Source organism: Glandiceps talaboti, chromosome 22, assembly GCF_964340395.1.
Source record: "Glandiceps talaboti chromosome 22, keGlaTala1.1, whole genome shotgun sequence".
Taxonomy (NCBI): Eukaryota; Metazoa; Hemichordata; class Enteropneusta; family Spengelidae; genus Glandiceps; species Glandiceps talaboti.
The window spans coordinates 10191542-10217821 of record NC_135570.1 but is presented as its reverse complement, the minus strand read 5'-3'; the positions used below and the strand labels follow the sequence as shown (position 1 = coordinate 10217821).

The following is a 26280-nucleotide window of genomic DNA, read 5'->3' as shown; positions in this document are numbered from 1 at the left end:
TTGATATCTATCTAATCCAAAGTACATGCTCATCCTGAACTGGCTGTAAACAACGACTTGGACATGCTACAATGTGCCAATTTGATGTAATATTTAACAAAACATGTACATACTATATGACATAATTGATCTGATAAAGAGACAAAATCCTATGTATCTAGTAAATATATACAACACAAAAATTCCATCTACATCTTAAAAACATTCCGTGTGGAACTAAAATATTTTCAACCAAAAAATCATGAACTCCTTTGACGACTGAATTGTGGTCATTTTTAGTCAAATTTTGTCATATTTTCATGTTGACATTAAACTTGAAGACTATTAAGCTCTTATCTTCTGCCCACTGTCACTGTTTTCATATCCTGTTGACTATTTTGGACAAGGTGTATTTGCTAGAAAATGGAAAACAGTTTTCAAATCTTGTTTCAGTCTCTTATCTGTCCACATAAACGGATGTACTCTGGGAAAGATGTCTCAAAATCTAAAAGACTTCAAAATCTTCTAAAACTTTATGATACATAAACAACTACAAACCTGGTTAAAAATAGTACATTCACTATCTGGTTTTAAAATACAAGTAAATCTGAAACTATTTCAGCTTTTTTTTTGGAAATCAGTTATGGTGACAGCCAGTTTGAATAGAACTGCATGGTTGAACTGGTGGCCATTTTGAATGGGAACAAGGTTTAGCTGGCAGCCATATTGAATACCAAACAACATTTAACTGGTGGACAGTTTTTAAGTAAATGAGGATGAACTGGCAGCCATTTTGAAAACCAAACAATGTTTAACTGGAAGCCATTTTAAGTAAACCAAAATCGGAAGATATTTTGAATGGGAAATGTAGTTGAACTGGTGGCCAGTTTTCATGAAACCAAAACTGGCAGCCATTTTGAATACCAAACAACGTTTAACTGGCAGCCATTTTGGAAGAAACCAAAACTGGAAGCCATTTTGAATGGGAAGTGTGGTTGAACTAACAGCCATTTCTCATGAAAATACAGTTGAACTGGTGGCCTGATTTTGAGACAAATTTGGTTTTAAAAAATCAACAATTTCTTTTACACTAAGTGACTATATTTTACAAGTATATGGATGTCCTGCATTCAGTTTAAAATGTAGTATAATACCTTGTATGTTATACCTGGAGAGACCATGCCATTAGAAGACTTAGAATAGAAAATACAAATATAAACAATCCTTACTAGTATAAAAAAATGAGATTTGGATAAAAAATACATTCCTTTCAGTATATATATACACTACACATCCCTCTATACAAAGTGTTTGGTTTAGGAACTGCAAAAACCACAACTAATGGATAACACTGGAAGTCAAACAAGTCTGTATACATGGTCAGCCTCTATGAACAAACTACAAGAAGCAAAGTATAAATTCTTAAAATAAGGTTTGACTATTAATTAATGTGTCCATATTGAATGAGAATTGAGTATTTATTTCAGATTGTTAATTTATAAAACAATTTTACCATGGCTTCCTACTTGAAAAATTAACTTGAAACAACATATGCCAAGTCTGTGTATGTAACTCAATACATTGCAAAAAGTTAAGAAAAAGTGTAAAAAAAAAAAAATTAAAAAAATTATAGTATGTAAAAATAACAAAGATTTTACATATTTATTAATCTTTTGCAATGTATTCACTTACAAACAAGGACTTGGTCTGTGTTGTTTTACATTGATTAGTCAAGTAGGAAGCCATGATAAAAATTCTTTACAAATTAAAAATCTAAAATAAATACCCAATCCTCAGCCATCTGACCACTTTAAGGTGTGCATGTGTTATAACAATATCTAATATTGTTTGTAAGTTGCACAATTACAGCATATATGTTTACTGCAAAAAATTATTGTCTATAGTTATCATATGGTTAATGAACACAATGTGAATATATGATACTATTAATTGATCTGAATATTATATGATGTAAAAGTATTAACCACACTGTTCCTAATATTAAAAGGTATAAAAGTTATTAACATTACAGCCCCTATCTGAATATTACATCGTATAAAAGTAATACTTTGACTATTCCTCTCCTTGAATATAGAATGAATGTTATTAACCTTACAGCCCCTTCTTGTATATTAAATGATATAAAAGTATTAACCTTACAGCCCCTTCTTGTATATTTAATGGTATTAAAGTATTAACCTTACAGCCCCTTCTTGTATATTAAATGATATAAAAGTATTAACCTTACAGCCTCTATTTGTATATTAAATGGTATTAAAGTATTAACCTTACTGCACCTGAATATTAAATGGAATTAAAGTATTAACCTTACAGCCCCTATATGTATATTTAATGGTATTAAAGTATTAATCTTACAGCCCCTATATGTATATTTAATGGTATTAAAGTATTAATCTTACAGCCCCTATATGTATATTTAATGGTATTAAAGTATTAATTTTACTGCCCCTATCCAATAAATTGAACTGTTTGTAAAATAAAGGCTAACTTTATCTGCATTATAACAGGCAATACAAGGTGAATTGACAGTCTTGTTAACTTACTCAAGCATTATAACAAGCAATACAAGGTGAATTGACAGTCTTGTTAACTTACTCAAGTATTATAACAAGCAGTACAAGGTGAATTGACAGTCTTGTTAACTTACTCAAGCATAATAACAAGCAATACAAGGTGAATTGACAGTCTTGTTAACTCACTCAAACATAATAACAAGCAGTACAAGGTGAATTGACAGTCTTGTTAACTCACTCAAGCATTATAACAAGCAATACAAGGTGAATTGACAGTCTTGTTAACTCACTCAAACATAATAACAAGCAGTACAAGGTGAATTGACAGTCTTGTTAACTCACTCAAGCATTATAACAAGCAATACAAGGTGAATTGACAGTCTTGTTAACTCACTCAAACATTATAACAAGCAGTACAAGGTGAATTGACAGTCTTGTTAACTCACTCAAGCATTATAACAAGCAATACAAGGTGAATTGACAGTCTTGTTAACTCACTCAAACATTATAACAAGCAGTACAAGGTGAATTGACAGTCTTGTTAACTCACTCAAGCATTATAACAAGCAGTACAAGGTGAATTGACAGTCTTGTTAACTCACTCAAGCATTATAACAAGCAGTACAAGGTGAATTGACAGTCTTGTTAACTTACTCAAGTATTATAACAAGCAGTACAAGGTGAATTGACAGTCTTGTTAACTCACTCAAGCATTATAACAAGCAATACAAGGTGAATTGACAGTCTTGTTAACTTACTCAAGTATTATAACAAGCAATACAAGGTGAATTGACAGTCTTGTTAACTCACTCAAGCATTATAACAAGCAATACAAGGTGAATTGACAGTCTTGTTAACTCACTCAAACATTATAACAAGCAATACAAGGTGAATTGACAGTCTTGTTAACTCACTCAAGCATTATAACAAGCAATACAAGGTGAATTGACAGTCTTGTTAACTCACTCAAGCATTATAACAAGCAATACAAGGTGAATTGACAGTCTTGTTAACTCACTCAAACATAATAACAAGCAGTACAAGGTGAATTGACAGTCTTGTTAACTCACTCAAGCATTATAACAAGCAATACAAGGTGAATTGACAGTCTTGTTAACTCACTCAAACATTATAACAAGCAGTACAAGGTGAATTGACAGTCTTGTTAACTCACTCAAGCATTATAACAAGCAATACAAGGTGAATTGACAGTCTTGTTAACTCACTCAAACATTATAACAAGCAGTACAAGGTGAATTGACAGTCTTGTTAACTCACTCAAGCATTATAACAAGCAGTACAAGGTGAATTGACAGTCTTGTTAACTCACTCAAGCATTATAACAAGCAGTACAAGGTGAATTGACAGTCTTGTTAACTTACTCAAGTATTATAACAAGCAGTACAAGGTGAATTGACAGTCTTGTTAACTCACTCAAGCATTATAACAAGCAATACAAGGTGAATTGACAGTCTTGTTAACTCACTCAAACATTATAACAAGCAGTACAAGGTGAATTGACAGTCTTGTTAACTCACTCAAGCATTATAACAAGCAGTACAAGGTGAATTGACAGTCTTGTTAACTCACTCAAGCATTATAACAAGCAGTACAAGGTGAATTGACAGTCTTGTTAACTTACTCAAGTATTATAACAAGCAGTACAAGGTGAATTGACAGTCTTGTTAACTCACTCAAGCATTATAACAAGCAATACAAGGTGAATTGACAGTCTTGTTAACTTACTCAAGTATTATAACAAGCAATACAAGGTGAATTGACAGTCTTGTTAACTCACTCAAGCATTATAACAAGCAATACAAGGTGAATTGACAGTCTTGTTAACTCACTCAAACATTATAACAAGCAATACAAGGTGAATTGACAGTCTTGTTAACTCACTCAAGCATTATAACAAGCAATACAAGGTGAATTGACAGTCTTGTTAACTCACTCAAGCATTATAACAAGCAATACAAGGTGAATTGACAGTCTTGTTAACTCACTCAAACATAATAACAAGCAGTACAAGGTGAATTGACAGTCTTGTTAACTCACTCAAGCATTATAACAAGCAATACAAGGTGAATTGACAGTCTTGTTAACTCACTCAAACATTATAACAAGCAGTACAAGGTGAATTGACAGTCTTGTTAACTCACTCAAGCATTATAACAAGCAATACAAGGTGAATTGACAGTCTTGTTAACTCACTCAAACATTATAACAAGCAGTACAAGGTGAATTGACAGTCTTGTTAACTCACTCAAGCATTATAACAAGCAGTACAAGGTGAATTGACAGTCTTGTTAACTCACTCAAGCATTATAACAAGCAGTACAAGGTGAATTGACAGTCTTGTTAACTTACTCAAGTATTATAACAAGCAGTACAAGGTGAATTGACAGTCTTGTTAACTCACTCAAGCATTATAACAAGCAATACAAGGTGAATTGACAGTCTTGTTAACTTACTCAAGTATTATAACAAGCAATACAAGGTGAATTGACAGTCTTGTTAACTCACTCAAGCATTATAACAAGCAATACAAGGTGAATTGACAGTCTTGTTAACTCACTCAAACATTATAACAAGCAATACAAGGTGAATTGACAGTCTTGTTAACTCACTCAAGCATTGTAACAAGCAATACAAGGTGAATTGACAGTCTTGTTAACTCACTCAAACATTATAACAAGCAGTACAAAGTGAGAGTATTAGATACATCATGTTCAACCCTAAGTTGTCTGTTCTTTCTGTTGAAAGGGCCCAGGATGACCGATGCATAGGGCACCCTATCAAGACCATGTACCTTACAGACTAGGTCAGACTGGATATTTTATGGGAAGTGTACAATGCAAGAAATGAATGTCATGTGTTACAAAACATGTGTTGACTGGTCGTACTCAGGCAAGATTGGACAATATTTTTTCTCAGAACTGTGGTCACCCCAAACACTGTCTTTTTCGAAAAACATCAGGAAACTAACTTTGTGGGGTGACCCACAGTCCTAAGAAGAAATATATATATGATTATGGTCTCATGATCAGTTAATATGTAACATGAACAGTTGTCCTGTTTGATAAACTTTGAACAATATGATGGTTTATGTCAGCAGAGTGTAGGGTTAGTTTGTGGACAAGACAACACATGATGCAGTAATATCACATGACAGGTAATTTCTGGTATGAATTATTCATGACTAGAAATTTCATATTAATTACTTATAGTGTTGTGACATCAAACTTTGAAATACGATGCAAAAGCAAATTTCTAAAATGTAAAACATCAACATGAGATTAGCTAAGTTCTGCCATACAGTACTCAACCTGTAAATTACATGCAAAAATAAAATGTGGTGTGCAGCAATATAGAATGTAAACATAAAACTCAATATTTCTTCGACAAAGAGTTCTTTTCCTTAACTATGATAAACTATGATATTGTAAAATATAATATACGCCATGAATAATATAAACTACAGATATGCAGATATTTGATGTCAGGCAAGGTCCAAGGCTTGGATTTAGATACTGATAATGTACCCCTCCCTTCCCCTCTGCCCTCCCTATTTATCTCATTGGTATATTCTAACTGTTACCTATGGAAATGTAGTCTGTGTATGTTATGGATTTGTCACTTTGCTTTGCTCTCCACTATCTGCTTGTCATAGTATCAACATCATCTTACAGGAGAAATGAAGTTACCTTGGTGTTTCACAAATGAGTGTTCTAATAACAACAATTGGGGTTGTGACTAAAGTATGGGTTGATGCTAATACTAACACAAGCAGATAGTGAAGAGAGAAATGAAACACAGATCTGCGACGTAGACATGAGGCTAATGGAAATGTTGATAGGGCAGATCCTATTTCAATGAAGGGTGGGTTGGAGGTGGAAGGTGGAGATGCTTGATGTTTCTCACATCATTTGGGAACGTTGACTTGAGTACAGATATCTGTCTCGTTCTTCTCTGATGGCGTTAATGAACAAATAACACAAAATGATACCCAACAGCTGAAAAAAAGAAGAAAAAAACAATTTTTAAATAAAACTGTTTCATTTATGACAACATTTCTGTAAACTATCATTATAATCAACCAGCAAGCATTAAATTACATCTTTGTTCATGTTGAAAGTTACGGGCCACATACTACAAAGGTCAAAGGTCAAGTGCAGCTTTCAAATTTTTTAAAAGTCATTTTCTATTCATTTGAGTCAACGCATACATAGATAGCTGTATTTTCATGCCTCATTCCATGGTTTAGTTCATAAGTTGCCTGTATTTGTAACAACTACTGGTACATAAATATTCATTAAACTTGACATGCCAAAACGACATATTAAAAGCTGCTACAATCTGAAATGCAATTTATGGAATGAATATTAGAAAATGATAAAAAGGAAAGGTTGTAAAATAACATGAACAAATTAAGTCTTCAGAGAAAACAAAGTCATACTGACATCCCCTCTGATTATCTTATTACTGTGATTTAAATAAATAAATGAATGAAATTAATTTTGTTGTTCAAATTTTGACCCTGAAAAAAACAGACTGAATTTACAAAAACTGATTCACAGGAGATGCCTTAATTCAAGGTAGACATGCCCATGCATCAATTCATGCTTTGTAAATGGATAGACACTGCATGAAAGGGTGGTGTTTCCAGTTCCATGTATATGATGGTCACACAACGGAATTGCAGTGAGTCTGGAATAGTTGCAATTTTGCTGTGTGACCGCCACGTATATGGAATCAAAAACGCCAACCTTTCATGCAGTGAGAGTATAAGGTTACCCTTGGTCCACAGTAACAACATGAATTAAACATAACGTAACTCTCGTATACTATTGATAAACAGAAATGTCAAGAGAATACCAGTTAACTGAGAAAGGAAAGAAAGGATAATTAGGGAAATAGTAGATTAAGTGATGCAGGAAGACATTTATAGAAATTAAAACATTGTAGGATTACAGGTAGGAGCTGGATAGGGAAGGGGATATAATAATGTTCACCATAGAGGGCGCTATAACAGGCCTCTACAGTTGTACACTAGGAAGGTAGAAATTTCCTAATATTCACCATAGAGGGTGCTCTAACCAAGGCATCCAGAGAGCAAAAGAGACTGACACCAAAGGTAACATATCACAAATTCAGTATTAACTAAACATGCCTATTTTACATAAAAAATTGGCACATTCTTGCCTCTTCAGAAACTACAAACTGTAAAGTCAAGTATGGCTGATTTCTATCTGGGGAACATTTGGTATACATACAACTCTGTGTATGTACTATTTTGATTGTTCACATTTGCACTTGCTTTGTTTTATTTATATCTTGTGTAATGTATTTTCGTTTATGTTTAGAAACAGACACTGCAGTTTCTGCATGTGGTAGTGATAAAATAGTTTGTAATGTATCGTAAATGTACTTTGGGATGAAATACTTCGAAAACTTTGGATTAATAACATTGCTTTTGTTATCATTCACCGGTGTAAATAACAACACATTATGCCATGAAATGTTAGTGAGAAAGGTGTCTGGTTACTTAAAGGCCCACTTCAGATTTGGATTAAAATTTAGGTGCAAAAAACAGTTGTCTGCCAGAGCTTTAGAAAAAGTTATTCCAGAACCAAAGAATAATCCTATGTAATCCTCATGACTACACTGATAAGATAACAGTAATGTGAGAACCTGGGATTGAAACCTTGGCCTTTAACTGATAACATAACACTAATGTGAATATTAGGGTTGGGGGTGGAGGGGTTTGAAACACTGATCTAAGTACATAAGTGATGTAGTACGTTACCTGTGGAATGACAACACCCAGACAAATTCCACCCATTATATCGAGGTTATCCTGACACCAAAGGATAAAGGCATCTACACATCCTCTCACAAATATAGTTTCATCTGCTTCTTGACGATTTAGGTTTTGAGCACCATATCCACATTGTGTATTGATCACATCATCAGCCTGTTGTCAGAAAATTAACCAAATTTAGGTCTTTCTTTCTACAAATTTAATATCAACTTGTTGACCATATTGGTTTTAAGCAATCATATCCACATTTTGTGACACTCTGAGTCTGCCAATCATGACATATATACCAGAGATTACTTGCACTGGTGAGCGCATACTAATGGTATTTTCACTGCAGTGCAATACTGAAAACATTATTGCATAACTGCATGCAAATGCAAATGATTGTTTGCTGCACATGAAATTGCATGATCACGCTGTATGATTTTTATGGAAATTTGCGTATTAGATAAACATATGTAACAATAACAGAACTCCATGCCACATCAGTTCCAGTGTGGGTACTCTGAGTATTTGCACTGGTGCTTGCAATGTTTTCTGCTCTCATGAAAGTACGACCGCAGTGAAAACTGCAAGCACTTGTGCAAAGAACCTGAGTATGCCATACTGCAACTCACATGTCAGGGGTTGTCATAATATATAACTATTACACAAATTCAGTATTTTAGCAAAGAGAATTGTTTTTAAATGCTGTGATAGCTAATTGCTTCCTTTTTATTTACCTTGGCGAGAAAAAAACAGAAAAGATTTTGTCAATGAATAATTATTTTAATTCTTAACTTTCTTCCTATCATTGACTGTATTTCAATAAACAGAATGTTTGCCAGTATCTACCAACATTTGTAAGACTCACTTCTTTTGTTTTACTTGGGAAGAAATCTTTCCAATGTATGAGCTGCCAATTCTGAGCATAAAATCTGGGAAGCTTTTTAATAAATAAATTACTTAAATTCGTAACTTTCTACTTTTAATTTGACCAAATTTGAATAAACAGAAAATATACTGTACAATAGCAACATTTTCAAGACTTACTTCATAAATAAATTAAACAAAATAAGTTTTCTATCATCCTGCCCTCATCCCCCTCCTAAAAAAGTCAATGCAGAATTACTTACTACTGTTGATTTACAGCACGAATAGGGAACACCGCAGGCAGACCGAGTTGGAGCATCACAGCTAAAGTAGGGATTCTTATTCCAGTCTGTGTACTGAAATCCTCCACAACACTTAAGCTGAGTTTTAAAGAAAAAAGTGGACAACATCCATAAACAGTATTTGACAGAATGTCATTTGATTCCTTTCAGTATTTGAGATTCAGATTGAGCTTTACTGGTAAATGACCGGTAGATAAGGGATGATTGCACAAAGTTGGACAAGCTCAATAACCCTGTATACACTGTGATCATAACCCTGTATACACTGTAATCATAACCCTGTATACACTGTGATCCTAACCCTGTATACACTGAAATCATAACCCTGTATACACTGTGATCCTAACCCTGTATACACTGTAATCATAACCCTGTATACACTGTGATCATAACCCTGTATACACTGTGATCCTAACCCTGTATACACTGAAATCATAACCCTGTATACACTGTGATCCTAACCCTGTATACACTGTAATCATAACCCTGTATACACTGTGATCCTAACCCTGTATACACTGTAATCATAACCCTGTATACACTGTGATCCTAACCCTGTATACACTGTAATCATAACCCTGTATACACTGAAATCATAACTCTGTATACACTGTGATCATAACCCTGTATACACTGAAATCATAACTCTGTATACACTGTGATCATAACCCTGTATACACTGTAATCATAACCCTGTATACACTGTGATTATAACCCTGTATACACTATGATCATAACCCTGTATACACTGTGATTATAACCCTGTATACACTGTGATTATAACCCAGTATACTAGATGTTTATACACTTACATTTAACTGCATAGCATCAATTCCATTTTGCAGATCAATGTCATCATAATAATATTCTATTGCATCCGATACTTGTGAAGCTACAAATTTCCGCACCTGTAATATGAAATATGAAAATATGAAACTGTATAAAGGCAACATATCTCTAATGTGAGTGACTATGACATGTTGACATTTACCATCAGATCAGAATTTGAATTTCAGTATTGTGAAGCATTGTGTTGGCTGGCAGCAGATGCTTCTACTGAATATACAGCAATACGATCTAGAGTATTCTAAAGTAATGATGGTTTGAGGAATATAATTATAAGCAGGTCATATATTGGATTCCGAGCCAAAATTATCGGATGTATCATTGCAAAGTAAAATTAAAAGATGTCTGAATATGAACACATATACCAATGTCATTTGGTCAATACTTATTGTTTTCACATTCTAGAATTTAATTGCCACATCCTGGGGAGATTGATGGATGTGTGGGATTAAGTATTGTACTGGTGAGGATAAACTTTTCGGCATTTCAGACTCACTGCCACAAATTGTTTAGTCATAGCACATAATGTGAATACATATGGTGAAAATCTTAAGCATAACTAGAATACAGGTTTTTGATCTGTCCTTTTTAATGTTAACACAGGTGATGATTTGGACACATTTATGTCATACAGCTGTAATATGTGTATGTGTTTTGAATACTGAGGTTGTACACCTGCCATACTTAAATGTGTTTTGAATACTGAGGTTGTACACCTGCCATACTTAAATGTGTTTTGAATACTGAGGTTGTACACCTGCCATACTTAAATGTGTTTTGAATACTGAGGTTGTACACCTGCCATACTTAAATGTGTTTTGAATACTAAGGCTGTACACCTGCCATACTTAAATGTGTTTTGAATACTAAGGTTGTAACACCTGTCATACTTACATGTGTTTTGAATACTAAAGCTGTACACCTGTAATATTTACATGTGCTTTGAATACTAGGCTGTACACCTGTAATACTTACATGTGTTTTGAATACTAAGGCTGTAACACCTGCCATAATTTCCAAGATGACAATGACAATAATAACACTACCATACTGTATGGATATAAAAAAATTCCAACATTAGATTTGATAATTTTGAAAGACAAAGAATCAGTACTATTTCCCAAGAACCTATTGGAAACCTCTAGTCAGGAAACATTGTATTCTTCAAACCAGTCACACCTATTTTTTCCCTGACACCCTAAACTTTCAGTTTTTGTCAAAAAAAATATTGAAAAGAATGAAAATCAGGACAATGAGGCATTTAAAATGATAACACAAAAGTAGAGATGTAACCCTCAAAAGATAAAGGAACCAAAACAAAACTGAAAGTTCAATATTGAAACTACTAATTTTGTAATGTACATAATCTTATCTGTACCACAGCTGTTTTGAAATAAGTCTATCCATTCATCAATATGATTAAAATCTGACGTAGGGAACTCAAGCCACACAAGAAAGCTGAGTGAATTTACTCAATGAATGAGAACGTGCTAATGTGCTAAAACATAGGTACAGTACTTCAGAATGCTCTGTTCAAAAAGAGCTCAAGCACAGAGTACAGACAACGGTGTCATTACTGTTTGGTTGGTTCTCTTTGTTTCAATTTCAAGTGTTATATTATAAGACAGATTCTGGTTGATTACACCAAAGTACAAGTTTTGGTACGAAAACACCTAGGGTATTATGTCAGATGTAGTTATTGGGCACTCACAGAACAAAAAAAGAACAAATGACAATAAAAGTAGGAGGTAAATAAAGAAATTACACCAAGTTGACTACATCAGATGTTAATCAGTTTGTCCATTCCTAAGCTTGTTGATACTTATTTGTTATAGATGTACTTACAATCTTAAGCAAGGTAAGATTTTCTCTCAGTGTTCCAATACAGCCAAGAAATCCCATAATCCACATGACAGAACCAACTATAATCAGAAAGATAGTAGGACTGGCCATCAGATTGGACACTGCATTGTATTCGGCCTTGACAACCTCAGCATATATACCTATCGCAAGCAGTATAGTACCTACGGTCTGAGAACAGGAAATTAACAAATTGTTAGTACAGTAGTACAGTTCATAAGGAAAGTGAAACTTAACAATTTATTGTCAAGTTTGTACGGTCTGAAAAATGGAATTTAAATATACTAAGTACAAGAGTACAGCGTACAGTTTGAGAAATGAAAATTAAGTTTGTATAACTATAAGTCGGCCATATGGATTGACAATTCAGTATTTATTTTGGATTTTTCATTCATAAAACAACTCTGCCATGTTTTCCTACGTGACAAAATAAGGCGAAACAACATATACCAAGTCTGTGTGTAACTCAATAAATTACAGAAAGCTAGAAAGTGTCTTAAAAATTTGTTATTGTATGTACAATAACAGGAGAGTTTCTATGGTAAATGAGAATGTGTGATATGAACAAATCCATTAAACCTGATATCTACATTTGCAATAATTTATCTAGCATTTTTCACATAATATTGTTCTAATATTTAGCAGGGTGGCTTAAAAGTATTTAAACTTTTATCTCAATGGTGTTTGTGGAATGTGATATAATTTTGATAAATTCAGAGAGTCAAATGTGCTGCAGTCAGGAATAGAGTAAATCACTCAACAACAACACTTACATGCATGTACCATTTTACTCATTGTCTAGATGTTATCCATGGCTTTGTATCTGAAAATATCCTTCACTACGTCTATAGAGGAATGAGGAGCCGAGAAGTAATTTTGTATTCAAACGAGGCCACCCACACAGTCTTTAAAATCATGTCAATCACAGAATCAGACCCAATAAAAAGTTTGCGTTTATTGTGGCTCATTTACATAATGTCCAAATATGGTATATATGTCATATCACTTATCAGGTCACTAAAATTCACTGTTTACATCATTCTAATAGTTGGAAGTTTACTCAATTGCATGAACAACTTTTGGTTCATGATTTCTCATTCTTCTAAATGTGGTGATGGATGTCTTCCAATTCAAAGCCATGGATAGCCTCTAGACAATGTAACACATACCATTACATACAAGTATACTGATAACATCATTACACTTTCTATAAATTCTAAATTGCCATCATCATGGCGTGTATAATCTGTGCTGCCACTTTTTCTAAGCATATGGGATTAACTCTGTCACAATGTCATCCTAGGTGAAATGAGTTGTGAATATTTATGGCTTGATAAACATACGTACGCCATGCAGCTGTGGCTCAAATCTTATTCTAGTCAACCAGAAATGAATGACAGCAGCTTAGGTGCTACATGTATGAGGTGGGAATTTTGAACGGAGATTTGAACCACTAGTATGCAGATTACATGCCAGTCACTGGCTCTAACAATTAATGACTAAATTCAAAGTACCCTTAGTACCCATAGAGTCTCTGGTAATTTTGTTTGGGAACCCAGGTAAAATGACATAGGAATCCCAGTAGATTTTATCTACTTACCACCCTTAGAAAAAACACTGGTACGGAACCAAGGTAAAATGACATGGGAACCCCCAGTAGATTTTACCTACTTACCACCCTAAAAACACTGTACATTCAATACCATATTCATTTATTAATGTTCTCATGCAATCAATTCAATGTTTATTTCACTTTCACTACACACCTATACATGACCTAAGCTAAATGTATTTCAGCTAGTGATACCTCTATCACTGGTAAATGCCCCCTGCTGAGGTCATTGGAGTTTAAGTACACATACACCATTTATGGACTGTGATATGTCTATCACTGGTAAATGACCTCAGCTGAGGTCAATTGAGTTTAATTACACAATTATGGACTGTGATATGTATATCACTGGTAAATGGCCTCAGCTGAGGTCAATTGAATTTATGTACACAAGATTATGGGCTGTGATATGTCTATCACTGGTAAATGCTCTCAGCTGAGGTCAATTGAGTTTAAGTACATACATGTACCTATGTATAATAGCTAGTGATATGTCTATTGCTTCTACACTACTTACATTGTTAATCCTAATGTACCTTCATTAATGCATAGAGACAGTAAACAGTTGTCAATGAGAACCTGCAATGCATTACCTCAGATTCTATGGGGTTGATGCACTTTCATGTATAGACATGTTTATTTACATGTGGCTACAATCATGAGAATTTACAAAGTTTCGGTTTTAAAATATAAATGGCAATATACATACATAATGGTAACATATTAGAAAAATAATTATTATTTAGAAATTCTGACATGAATATTATATGTCAAAAACTGAAAAAACAGGAGAGTAAAATATATTAACTATGGAAAGGTAAATTGGAAGTCCGATGTGACATTTCAATCCATCTCGAGTCTTACGGGCCTTGATTGTATGATCTAGATTTAATTATTCAAAATGATTTAATTATTCAGCGTTTATGTCCTTCTCCAAAGAGAGAAAGCAACAATGCGTGATCAACATCCGTAGTAGACACATAATAAAAATGCCGCATTCGTCTCCAATTTTTTATTCCAAAGTAATTACATTTACTGTTCTATTGATTCTTGGAACTATGAACAATACATTCTGAGAAAAAAAAAATGAAAAATGTATTTATGAAAATCATACTAAGGTTACCTCATTTCTGATGCATATTGTATTTCTGTGTTTTTTTAATGATTTCTAGTAAGTAAATTGTAATATTAACCTGAGTACTGTGATCCCTGACCTTATACTGAGGCACCATCCGTTATGATGAGATACATAATTAGAAAACAGTGTATTATTAAAAATATACTATATTTCATCTCACTATTACTGAGGTTCTGAGAACAGAATGTATTTAATTATGTGAATCATTTATTTATCTATTATTTTCTTACTCTTCTATATGCTGTAACCGTTTATACATTTTGTTGCATTTCTGAAATATGTGATATGGGTTCGTGGCATTTAAGAGCAAAAAATATTATTTATGACTAGATAGCTTTGTACATAAGTCATAACTATTTAAATTAGAATACCATATTTCTTTTCACTATTTGAGGTTCTAAAACCTGAACACAAACTGTGGTATTTGTATACAGGCTGTAATGTAGACATTATGTGATGTACCTGTATATGAATCATACTGTGCTTAAATACAATAATCTAGTCTATATAATTTGACTTATTCACTTGACTAAACTGTTTCAGTATTTGATCTGCACCATAGATAACAACTACTTGTCATTCAGAACATGTTGTAGACAGACAGACCGTGCACAAACACATATCAATAGCTGGCAGTTTGATGTCTCACCTCTATGACCTTACTACAAATAACTATGATGACAGATTTACTTGTGTATCCTGTATCTCATTCATATTTCCGTTCTTTTTTAATTTTTCATTGGAAACTCTCTATTACAGACTCTGTGACATTGAACAATTTGTTGTAATGAACATTCTCTCATATCCCAAAGACATGAATTGTCTCCCTAGTATGACAGATTTACCTAAATTTTTCCTTTAACTGTAATATTTCCTATTTCCATTCTTTTGCCATCAATATTCCACTGAAGCCTCTGTATTACAAACTTTGCTATACTGAACAATTTGTTCTAATGAACATCCTTTCATGTCCCAAAGACATCAATTGCCTATGGTGCTACATTTACCTGGATGTTTTCTCTACATGTATTTCATTTCATGTTTTTCTTCAATTTTTTCCCTAAGCTCACTATCACAATCTTTTACTCTACCAACCTCTTTACTCCAACCTTCTTACATTGAACAATTTGTTCATGATAATAAACATTCTATCATATCCCAAAGACATGGATTATCTACCAGCTATAAATAGCCACTATGTCATATACCACATCAAAGCACAATGGTTTCAGTAGTCTATCTTAGTAACCCAAAACCCCAATTACAAGAATTGCACCTGTACAGTTTCCATTGATAGCTGTTGTCAACCTCTAGGAATCTACACTTTAAATGTATTTCTTACAATCACAAGTGTGGTCTGACTGCATTAAGTCTAACTTATAGACACCACAAATACAAAAACTATTGACAAAAGTTATTAGAATCTTAAAAAATAAACAGTCTATTGTGGAATATTTGGAATAGAATTAATTGAAAATGGCATGATAATAATTTATGTAAATATATTCCTTTGAAAGACTTGTCATTATGTAGGATTATGCATTTACTTAAATACTTATAAAATATTTAATGAAAATTAAATCACTCAATATGATGACGTAAGTGTTGCATGTTGAATATTTATGCATATTTCATAGTATGTATTAATATGCAGTATGTCGCTGAATCCAATTTGACAAACCACTGATGCATAGCAATTTGTTGAGACACATCAAAATTTAATGTTCCCTTATATCTTATTACTATACTTTACATGTAGTGACCTGTGTTGTTGAAGTGATACTTAGCAATTCTAGTGACATACCAAAATTTGGTATTCCCCTATATCTAATTCTTAGTACTACATTACATATATGTTACAAGTGACCAGTGTACTATTGAAGTCAATTTGATGCACAACGAACACTCGACAATTTCTAGTGACACATCAACATTTCACATTTTCCTATCTCATACTATGTGGTGATTTCACAATAAAGCACAGATCTTATGATTCTGACCAACAACAACAAATGTGGTCTTATATCAGATGGCAAACTGATAATATGATGACATAAAATATGATGAAAAGTAATACTATTGTTGCATTTGGTCTAAAAAAAAATAGTAGCTTCATATTAAAGAGTACAATCCAACTTATTGACAATTTATAGTATAATAAATCATTCATAATTCAATTACTTGTAATTAATTAATTAACTTAACCACTTACTAACTATTAATACATTTAGTACTTTAATTAATTAATGAATTAGAATTATGTAATGTTCAGTACACACATATTTACTAAAATCTAGGGTGTCTAAAATTACAATTACAAACTAAATTAATTCAATCTCATACCATAATCAATACTTCATAAGATTGTAATTACTACTCTCAATAAGAAACTTAGAATCAGGTAATGGTGGTGAAAGAATACCATGAAATTACCAGACAAACAAACAAATAACAAGACAATAAACAAACAAACCAATTTAACAAACAACAAACAAACAAAAAGAAGTAATAAGTAAATCAGGTAAAAAGTGGTGAATGAATGTCACAAAATTACCAGACAAATCAATAAATAAATAAACAAACAAACAAACAAACAAACAAACAACAAACAAACAAACAACAAGACAATAAACAAACAAAACAAACCAATTTAGCTAATTAACTAACAAACAAACAAACAAACAAACAAACAAACAAAATGAAGCAATAGGTAAATCAGGTAACAGTGGTGAAAGAATGTCATGAAATTACCACACGAACAAACATGCATACTAATACTAACAAACAAAATAAAATAAATCACTCAGAAGTGTGTAGTCTTCCATACAAAAAGTGTAAAAAGTTTTACTATTGTACGTACAATAATAAACATTTCACACATATTTTAATGATTTACAATTTATTGAGTTACAAACAAGGACTTGGTATATGTTATTTCACATCGTTTTTTCATGTAGAAAAACATACTAAAGTTGCTTTATAAATTAAAAGTCCAAAATAAAACCCTATTCTCTTTAAAAAGATAAAATAACATAGAACAAAATCTCGCCCTACCATACCTATTTTCTGAAGCCATGTTGTCGGAAACACACACTTTATTTTTTTATGCCTTAATATCAACTTCACAATAAACATTCACTTCGACTTTGAGATAATATCTTTTCAGCTTTGTGACATTAGCTTTTTAGGTATTTTTATGACAAACAGAGCAATAAACACCAGGCTGGTACCTTGATTGGAATGTATACAGGTATGTGCAGATTTTTCACAACCCATTCTGAACTGTGACCTGCTGGCCTTTATTATACTGCCTATTTGTAGAGTTTCAACTCTATTCAACAGCAGAGGCAAAGACCTTTACAGACTGATCTCAATGAATAAAACCACATTATGCAAATTACATGTAATAAATAAACAAGACTGCTATGATAATGTAATTATTAAAAACCATGAAAGGTAGTCTGTGGTCACTTCACTTGCATATATATTTGTATATTTACATATATTTGCATATTCATTTGTTCTTACTTATATTAGTACATCTTATGTTAAAACTTATTGCTGCTGGGTTTTTAATAGAAAAATAAATAAATAAACAAATAAATAACATTTTCCGGGGTTTCAAAAACATCTCTGCATATATGAAATATACCGGTTCACATTTTATGTCTGTGTGTGTGTGTGTGGGGGGGGGGGGGCATTGTCATATATGGAGGTTCTTTTATGACAATGTTCATCCACAAAAAAATGTGTATATTTCAAATACAAACAGCTGATCACACAACATTATTGCAAATTAGATTAAATCAACCAACTGGCAGTTAAGGTCATCTCCCATCACACATCCAACTTGTTCCGCAGTACTAATACAAAATATCACTGGATTCTATCATACTTCAATAATATAGAGCCATGATTATATCCAACAAGGTCAATTGGATTAATTTCAAGATTTCATTACAAACTACGGTACAACAAAAGTAAAGTTGACCATCAGGATCTTTATGATAAAATTAAACAATTAAAATCATCAAACTAGGGAGGTTCAAATAGACAAGGGCAAGACTCAGAACAGCATCCCTAACTATGACTGGATGAAAATACAGTATTTGTCCCAGTTTTCCCCACACCATGACACTTACTGAATTACGTAGCTAATTGACTACATATGTACATGCTGTTGTCAAAGTATTCACTGTATCATATCTTGATGGACCAAGCTTAGATACTCAGCTATTTTCTCCCTGTGATTTAAATGTCATTGATACATGTACCCTATGTAATGAAGTAGCATAGATCACTTCAATCGTTAAAATTTCCATTATTATTGCAAATTAATAAAATTACAAAACTTAACGCCAAAAAGTACATATTGACTGCTTTTATAAACAAGTGACTTCCGAGCTTCGAGAAACTATAAGTATTCATGACTGAATTATAATAAAAACATATTTCTGCAAGTATAAGTTACTATGTAATGTTACGACTGTGTTAACAGCACCTGACTGGACGAACCGCACCTTGTGCGAACGACACGAAGTTAGTACGCAAAATGTTTTGACCCCGCTGCAGATGTTGGAAGCGCGCAACTCTGACTCTGTCAGAAAATTTGAATTTGAAGGGGAAAAAATCACTTAAAATTTTGTCTGCCGTCCACTATTTGTACTTCTTACAGCACACTCTTTTCGTCTTGAGCAACCCGTGACCAAATACTTTTGGTCTGGTAATAAAATACCTTTTGGCAGAAATTTGACCTTTGGCCTCGACGCGATTACTTTCACACTGTCATCATAAGAACAAGAGTTTCCATTTTGAACACAGTGTTCATTTGTTTAAACTTTTATGTATAAACGGTGCACTATTTTTCAAAGCAAAGGATTACAAAGCATAACCTAGATATAAGGCTTTCTAGAGATGGTCATGCACTTACCCAGAAGAAGAAATCATAGATGCAAAGTAGAATTTTCACAAGTGTATGCCCGCAAGTCGGTCCTCTCGCCATTTTGCTTGTTTTTATGACCCTCTAGCTTAATAGAAATCGTTCTTATAGAGTACAAATAAGCAGTAACCTAGGTGGTGAAATTATATCTTATGGTTATGGCTGGACGAAGAGATTGAGCAGGTACGAAGGATGGATTAGTTTTCTCGTAGCAGTAACGTTTCATTTACCGATCTGACGGTACTTTGCGATAAGTTGTTGAATACACAACCACATTTCATAATATCTGCAGTTCATGCGTTGGAAAGTGAAAATTAGGTAGGTCTTCTTCAAATCTTGTTCTTCCTTCATTCTACAGTCATTCAGGATCAGTCATGATCGCCAATGATTGACTGTGTACTACACGGTGTACATGACACTCATCTCCAACTCATCTCGTCACCTGTATTGATGCACGTACACATCTTCACACTTAGCACACATCAGCATTCACAGAAGCGCCACATCATAATTCAACGAGGTTTAAATCGTGACTCTAGAACGTTTGGAAACCCATTTCCTGATGTGCATATTTACAACATGTAAACTTGAGATTGAAAGCTAAGCGGCCTGTCGATCGGGTTGACTATTTCTGATGCAAAGCACGTGATGTTACACATTTCCCATGCCTCGTAATTTCACTCTAATCCATGCTACATCTGTAGTGTCTCGAGTGAACGCAACTTGATGAAAAGATTTAGGTCTTAATTGAAGCTGCTGTACTTGAGGAAATCATATTAAAATCAGGCAGTCTTTCTCTACGTACCTGTACTGAATGAAATATAAAGAAAATAAGCAGTTGGCTATGTCTTGACAAATAATTGCATGTACAAATCAAATGACACAGGTTGTAGTGAAAGTACACAAGCTTACCACAAACATTGTCAATGTCTCACATACACATCCACATCGTTGTCATTGTCATTGTCCTCCTCCTCCTCCTCCTCCTCCTCCTCCTCATCATCATCATCATCATCATCATCATCATCATCATCATCATCATCATCATCATCATCATCATCACAGTAGACAAAGAAAGGTGATAATTAATTGTTCCAAGAACTAATCAGGGAATTCATTATCTCTACCTGACAGATAGCTAATGAGAATTAACATATAATTGTATATATGTCATGCTTTTAAGTAATTGATTGATTAACACTAATTGATTGATAAAGTGACATTCATGATTCATGCAATTTGGATGAGAGAAATCATTGTCTAGCAGAGCTTTAGAAAAAGCTTATCAGAATAAAAGCAAGATTTACTTGTACATGTATATGCTGGTTGTATTCTTACATTAGACCTTGAGAAAGACAAATGTCAAATCAAGTCATTTCCTGTATTTCACAGCTGACTATCCATGTGCAAAGCATTTGCAGGACAACATTTAGAATTGAGTCCTGGTGAAACTGTGTATTAAGGCAGGATTTCAATGACCTAGCACTTAGAACAGAGTCCCTGATTACTGTGTTCTAACAGGAGATTCAATGACACAACACTTAGAACTGTGTCTCTGATTACTCTGTGTGGTGGCAGGAGTTTCAATGACACAACTTACGTCAATGGGGGGGGGGGGGGGGGGGGGCTACTCCCCTTATATGAGTATACATATATGTGCTGCCCTTTGGGATGTGTTTTCTAGCCCTTTGGTCTAAAATGGGGTCTGTTTTTTTTGAGCTGCAGAGTCTAAAATGGGGTCCACTTTCCATTATTTTTTTATTTTGCTTGGTCCCTTGTCCTTTACCAAATCATAATTGCCATCAATTGCCCCAAAATGTTGCCGCCTAAGGAAAATGTAATTAGGTCTAAACTTTCATCTTTTAGAAACCTGTAATGGTCTAAAATGGGGTATCGATTTTTGGTCAAAGTGGGTCTAAAATGGGGCCAGGGGTTTCCAGCACTGGCCACACACCCCTACCAGAGTTGGCCACTGGTACCGCTCCCAGGGCGTCACTTAGTAATCTCTGATTACTCTGTGTGTTTTTAGCAGGAGTTGCAATGAACACTTAGAACTCCCTGATTACTCTGTGTGCTAGCAGGAGTTGTAATGACATAACTCAGTACCTGTGGTAATAGCATTTTATCTTATGCTAGAGGCTCAAAATAGAACAACAATGTTGACTTGATCTCCCATGTGCATATAATAGATGCATGTACATGTGGAATGGATGTCATAGTGATGACCAAGAAATCAAAAGATTGGTATTTTTAATTTACGGTAAAATTCTATTTCAGGTAACGAGAATTGAGTCCTTGATTATTTTAAATGCAGACAGGACAAGTAAGCGCCATGTCAGAGACAGTTGTCATGTAAACTGATTACATAGTATTTCACCTTACTATTGTTGACGTTGAGTCATATACCTGACTCAGTTCTGTATATATGCAAATAATCAGATAAAATATTGTAGTACAATGGATGAGGATTGGGCATTCATTGTGGATTTTGGATTTTAAAAACATTCTATCATGGCTTCCTACATGAAAAATCAATGTGAAACAATATATGCCAAGTCCTTGTTCGTAACTCAATAAATTACAAAAGGTCAATAAATGTGTAAAATGTTTGTTATTGTATGTCCAATATCAAACATTTTACACATTTTTAAAAAGCTTTTTGAATGTATTTGAATGCTATGGTTTTACGGAAAAATCCAATATGGCCACTGGTACTGAATGCAGCGTTGCTTTGGAAATTTGGACTGGAAGTAGTATGAGTAATGGAGGCAACAACACTGCATAGGAACTCTTAGTACCTTACCATCAGTAACATTTAATTTCTTTTATCTGCCTGTAGAGGGTGTTTATTTTTACATATAAAGAAATATTGGGTTGATCAGATCATGAGAAACTTAAAACTGAAAAAAAATGGCCTCCCTTAGTCACTTCTTTTATTGCTATATATTTACATTATAAAAATGTAATATTAAGTCTCAATGGATACACCTGCAATTCACAAAATGTGTTCAGAAAAATCATACACAAATGTGAATGAGATAATAAGTCCATAGCAAATAACAAATTCAAAGACAATACATCAAGAAATTAATGTCCATTAAGTGTGAGCTATATCATGCTCATATCTGCCGTGAATATATATTTAAAACGTTATTGAGTGCCCAATAAATATTCACATTTTAAAACTGGCAGTTAATTGATGCATAAATTTTGTATTTTGTTTTGTTTTGAATGAGCAATTTATCATGATGGATCAGTCGATATCAAATTTGATAACATTACAGATACTTCAAAGTCAATGATGCACAAAGAAGACATGATATATCTATGAACTATTTATTGAGTTTTGCATCAATAATGATTTTGTATATATCATAACAAATGAATCACCAGATGATGGAAATGTAGAAATCAATCAAGACGTAGGAGGAAATTGACAAGGACAATAAACATATGACACAGTCTATCAAGATTCTAGACTCATACATCATCTTCTTTTCTCTGATATTAGGTTTTTTGTGTTTTTTAAAAAAAAATTTGTGCTAGGAATTATTTTACTCCCAGCAATTTTCTATTTATGAAGGTGAATACACACATGTACAACCATACATTTTATAGAAATTCATTCAGGTTAGGGACTACATGACAGGGCTATGTTGCATGTTCTGTATCATGTCACCGTGGAATTGTCAAGGCTTTCCCAGTCAGTCCACAGTCTATCCCAGAGTCATCCAGGCCTGCTAACATACACCTGTGGGATCTGTGTGAGTAATCATCCCGACTAGATGAGTCATTACTCTAGGAATTGAGTCCCCCTCCAATTTACATTTATAGTCTTGTGAGTGAGACATGGCTGAGTGATACAGGTTACCCATCAAGTCTGTAAAACACTCACCTTGTGTTTGGGTCGGTCACAGAAAAATCTGTTGTCCCCTGTAGGATCCAAACCTGGGATTCAAAACCATGACCACAGAACTACTAATCCTGAGCTCTAACCACAAGGAGCTTATAATATTAGGATAGGATATAACGTTTCTGTGATAATATTAAAACTGAACTGAGTGAGGTTTATTTGTGTGTAAACACACATTTACCTATAGGTGATTCAATAGATTTCAGGTGTACAACATAAAAAAAGATGACTTTTCACAAAACTGCTCCACAGAGTGCCTCAGTTATTACTCTGGTAATTGAGTTTTCGGTTTACTAAGATAGGTACAAACTAAACGTATTGTCACATGTTGATGCAACAGTGATAAGCTGAATAGACTTACTTTTAGTCTCAGTAGGGAGTCATTGCCAAGTTTTATTGACAAGAGTTCCATGAACTTGCAGTGTACTGTTTTGGGACTTCCGGTGTTTACAATATGTTGATCACAGGATGATTAGAATTGCAAAACAGAGGAAACACTATCACCAACTATTGATCTTTCAAGTAGGAAGCCATGGTAAAATTGGGTTATAAATAAAAAAATCCAAATAAATACCAAATCCTCATCCATATGGCCATTTTAATTTGATATCTACATTGGAAATATGAAGGAAAGAGATCACCACGAATACTCATTTGCGAATTTAATCTTGGTATTATTAGTGATGACTAAGCATAGTCTAATAAAATTTTCAATTTCTAACCTTCAACCATTGTAACCAATCACTTATCTGACGCCATCTTCATTTCAGTTTATAGCTGTCATGTTATTAATACTCATTAATCAATTTGCACTTTTTAATTTTGATTTTATTAATGATCAATGTTTGAGAGTTCAGAGTTTTATTATTGATGGCCTTCAGATGTAATAAGCATCAATGCTTTGACTGGTGTCAGTCCCTTTGGGGATTTTTGTTATGTGTCATATTCTTCAAGTATATGGGATTTGTTATTCAGTTTTAGTTTTGGAAAGGGAAAGGACCTCTACTTTTAAAAAATAATTTCCCAGTTTAATACAAGTAGTTTCCCTAGCTCTTTCCCCAGCTGAACTTCAAAACAAGAAATTTTCATGTAACTTGTTTTCAAGTTTATAGCACTTTTAATAACAAGGTTGCGGATATGCATCATTCTACAGTAACTGCTGTATAGTGTATAAAGACATTGGTGAGACTATGAAAATAGTTAATTTATGCATTGAAAATTTTTATTTAGGTGGCAATAATGTTCTTGCTTAAGATACAGTTTTACAACTTTACACTTAATCTTAACTGTCCCTCCTTTTCATGCATTGTAAAGTTTGATGTCAGCAGCAAAGATTTTATAGTCTTACCGAAGGTTTTATAACATTCTATTTATTGCTAACTATCTCTTCATTCAGAAGAGGAATACTTTAGTCATGATGATTTTTGAGTTACTCATCTTATCATGTAGACTGGACCCCCTAAGCACATTTCAATCAGTAGCAAGAGAACAGGACCTCCTAATCCTCTCATATTTCTATCATTAGGACGATAGGGTCTCATAAGCTACTAATTTTCATGAGTAGAAGGTGATGATGGGGTCCCCTAAGCCTGTCATATTTCAATCTTTAGAAGGAGACAACAGGACCTCCTAGTCCTCTCATATTTCTATCATTAGGATGATAGGGTCTCATAAGCTACTAATTTTCATGAGTAGAAGGTGATGATGGGGTCCCTTAAGCCTGTCATATTTCAATCTTTAGAAGGAGACAACATGACCTTCTAAACCTCTCATAGTTTTATTCATGAGTAGGAAGATAGGGTCTCATAAGAATGTAAGCTTGTCACGTCACTCCAACCTCACTGCCCAGAGGGGTTGACTGATATGTGAGGGTGTCCTGTCACAGTGTACCTTACAGACTGAGGTCTCATAAGCTACTCACATTTGAGTCAAAAGTGCAGGAGGATGGGGTCCCCTAAGCCTGTCATATTTCTATCAGTAGAAAGATGGTTCTGTAGGCTACTCATTTCAATCTGTAGAAAGAGCAGTCAAGACCCCTTAAAGAACTCATATTTCTAACAGTAGAAAAATTGGACAAGTTCAAGATGGAACCGTTTGTGATCCATTACTAGCTAGACTGTCCATGGTAATGATTTATAACTCTCATAGTAGAAGAGAGCTAGCGTAATCCCAGATCTCAGTGCTAACAGATTGCAGACAATATTTATCCTGAATGTACCCATTGGGTCACATAAACAACATATTGCTATCCGTACAAACAAGACCCCTTAGGCAACTCATATTTCTATCAGAAAGCAAAGACTATGCTCCTTTAGCCACCCTTATTTCTATTAATAGAAAGAAGTATAAATAAGAAAGGGATGGGGAAAACTGAGAGTGTTATTAGAGGAAGTGAGCCGACACATTGATACATGTATTCCAAAGACAAGATGTCTGGCTTGTGCATGTGACCATAAAATTGATTACATGGTGAGATTACAG

The 26280-nt window shown here is 33.8% G+C and overlaps 1 protein-coding gene across 2 annotated transcripts; it reads right to left on the bottom strand.

Annotated features, from left to right (window-relative positions):
- Positions 1-6114: 6114 nt before the first annotated feature.
- Positions 6115-19957, bottom strand: LOC144452310 (tetraspanin-33-like). Of its 2 annotated transcripts, none has more exons than XM_078143380.1 (7): positions 19878-19957; positions 12183-12368; positions 11313-11387; positions 10304-10399; positions 9453-9569; positions 8323-8490; positions 6115-6529 (listed from the first exon to the last, which is right to left on the bottom strand). In XM_078143380.1, the coding sequence occupies exons 1-7, from the start codon at positions 19947-19949 to the stop codon at positions 6434-6436; spliced, it is 810 nt and encodes a 269-aa protein (XP_077999506.1). In that variant the 5' UTR covers positions 19950-19957; the 3' UTR covers positions 6115-6433. The 2 variants fall into 2 exon arrangements, with proteins under 2 accessions (XP_077999506.1, XP_077999507.1); XM_078143381.1 differs by having other exon boundaries at positions 9456-9569.
- Positions 19958-26280: the final 6323 nt, after the last annotated feature.

What these genes read in the sequence shown, in the direction of transcription:
- LOC144452310 (XM_078143380.1), bottom strand. Translation starts at nt 19,949, where the DNA reads ATGGCGAGAGGACCGACTTGCGGGCATACACTTGTGAAAATTCTACTT. An exon ending in TCTATGATTTCTTCTTCTGG is followed by an intron (nt 12,369 to 19,877) that starts GTAAGTGCATGA and finishes TCCTGTTCTCAG; the next exon opens with ACCGTAGGTACTATACTGCT. An exon ending in TGGGTGTTGTCATTCCACAG is followed by an intron (nt 6,530 to 8,322) that starts GTAACGTACTAC and finishes TCTTTTTTTCAG; the next exon opens with CTGTTGGGTATCATTTTGTG.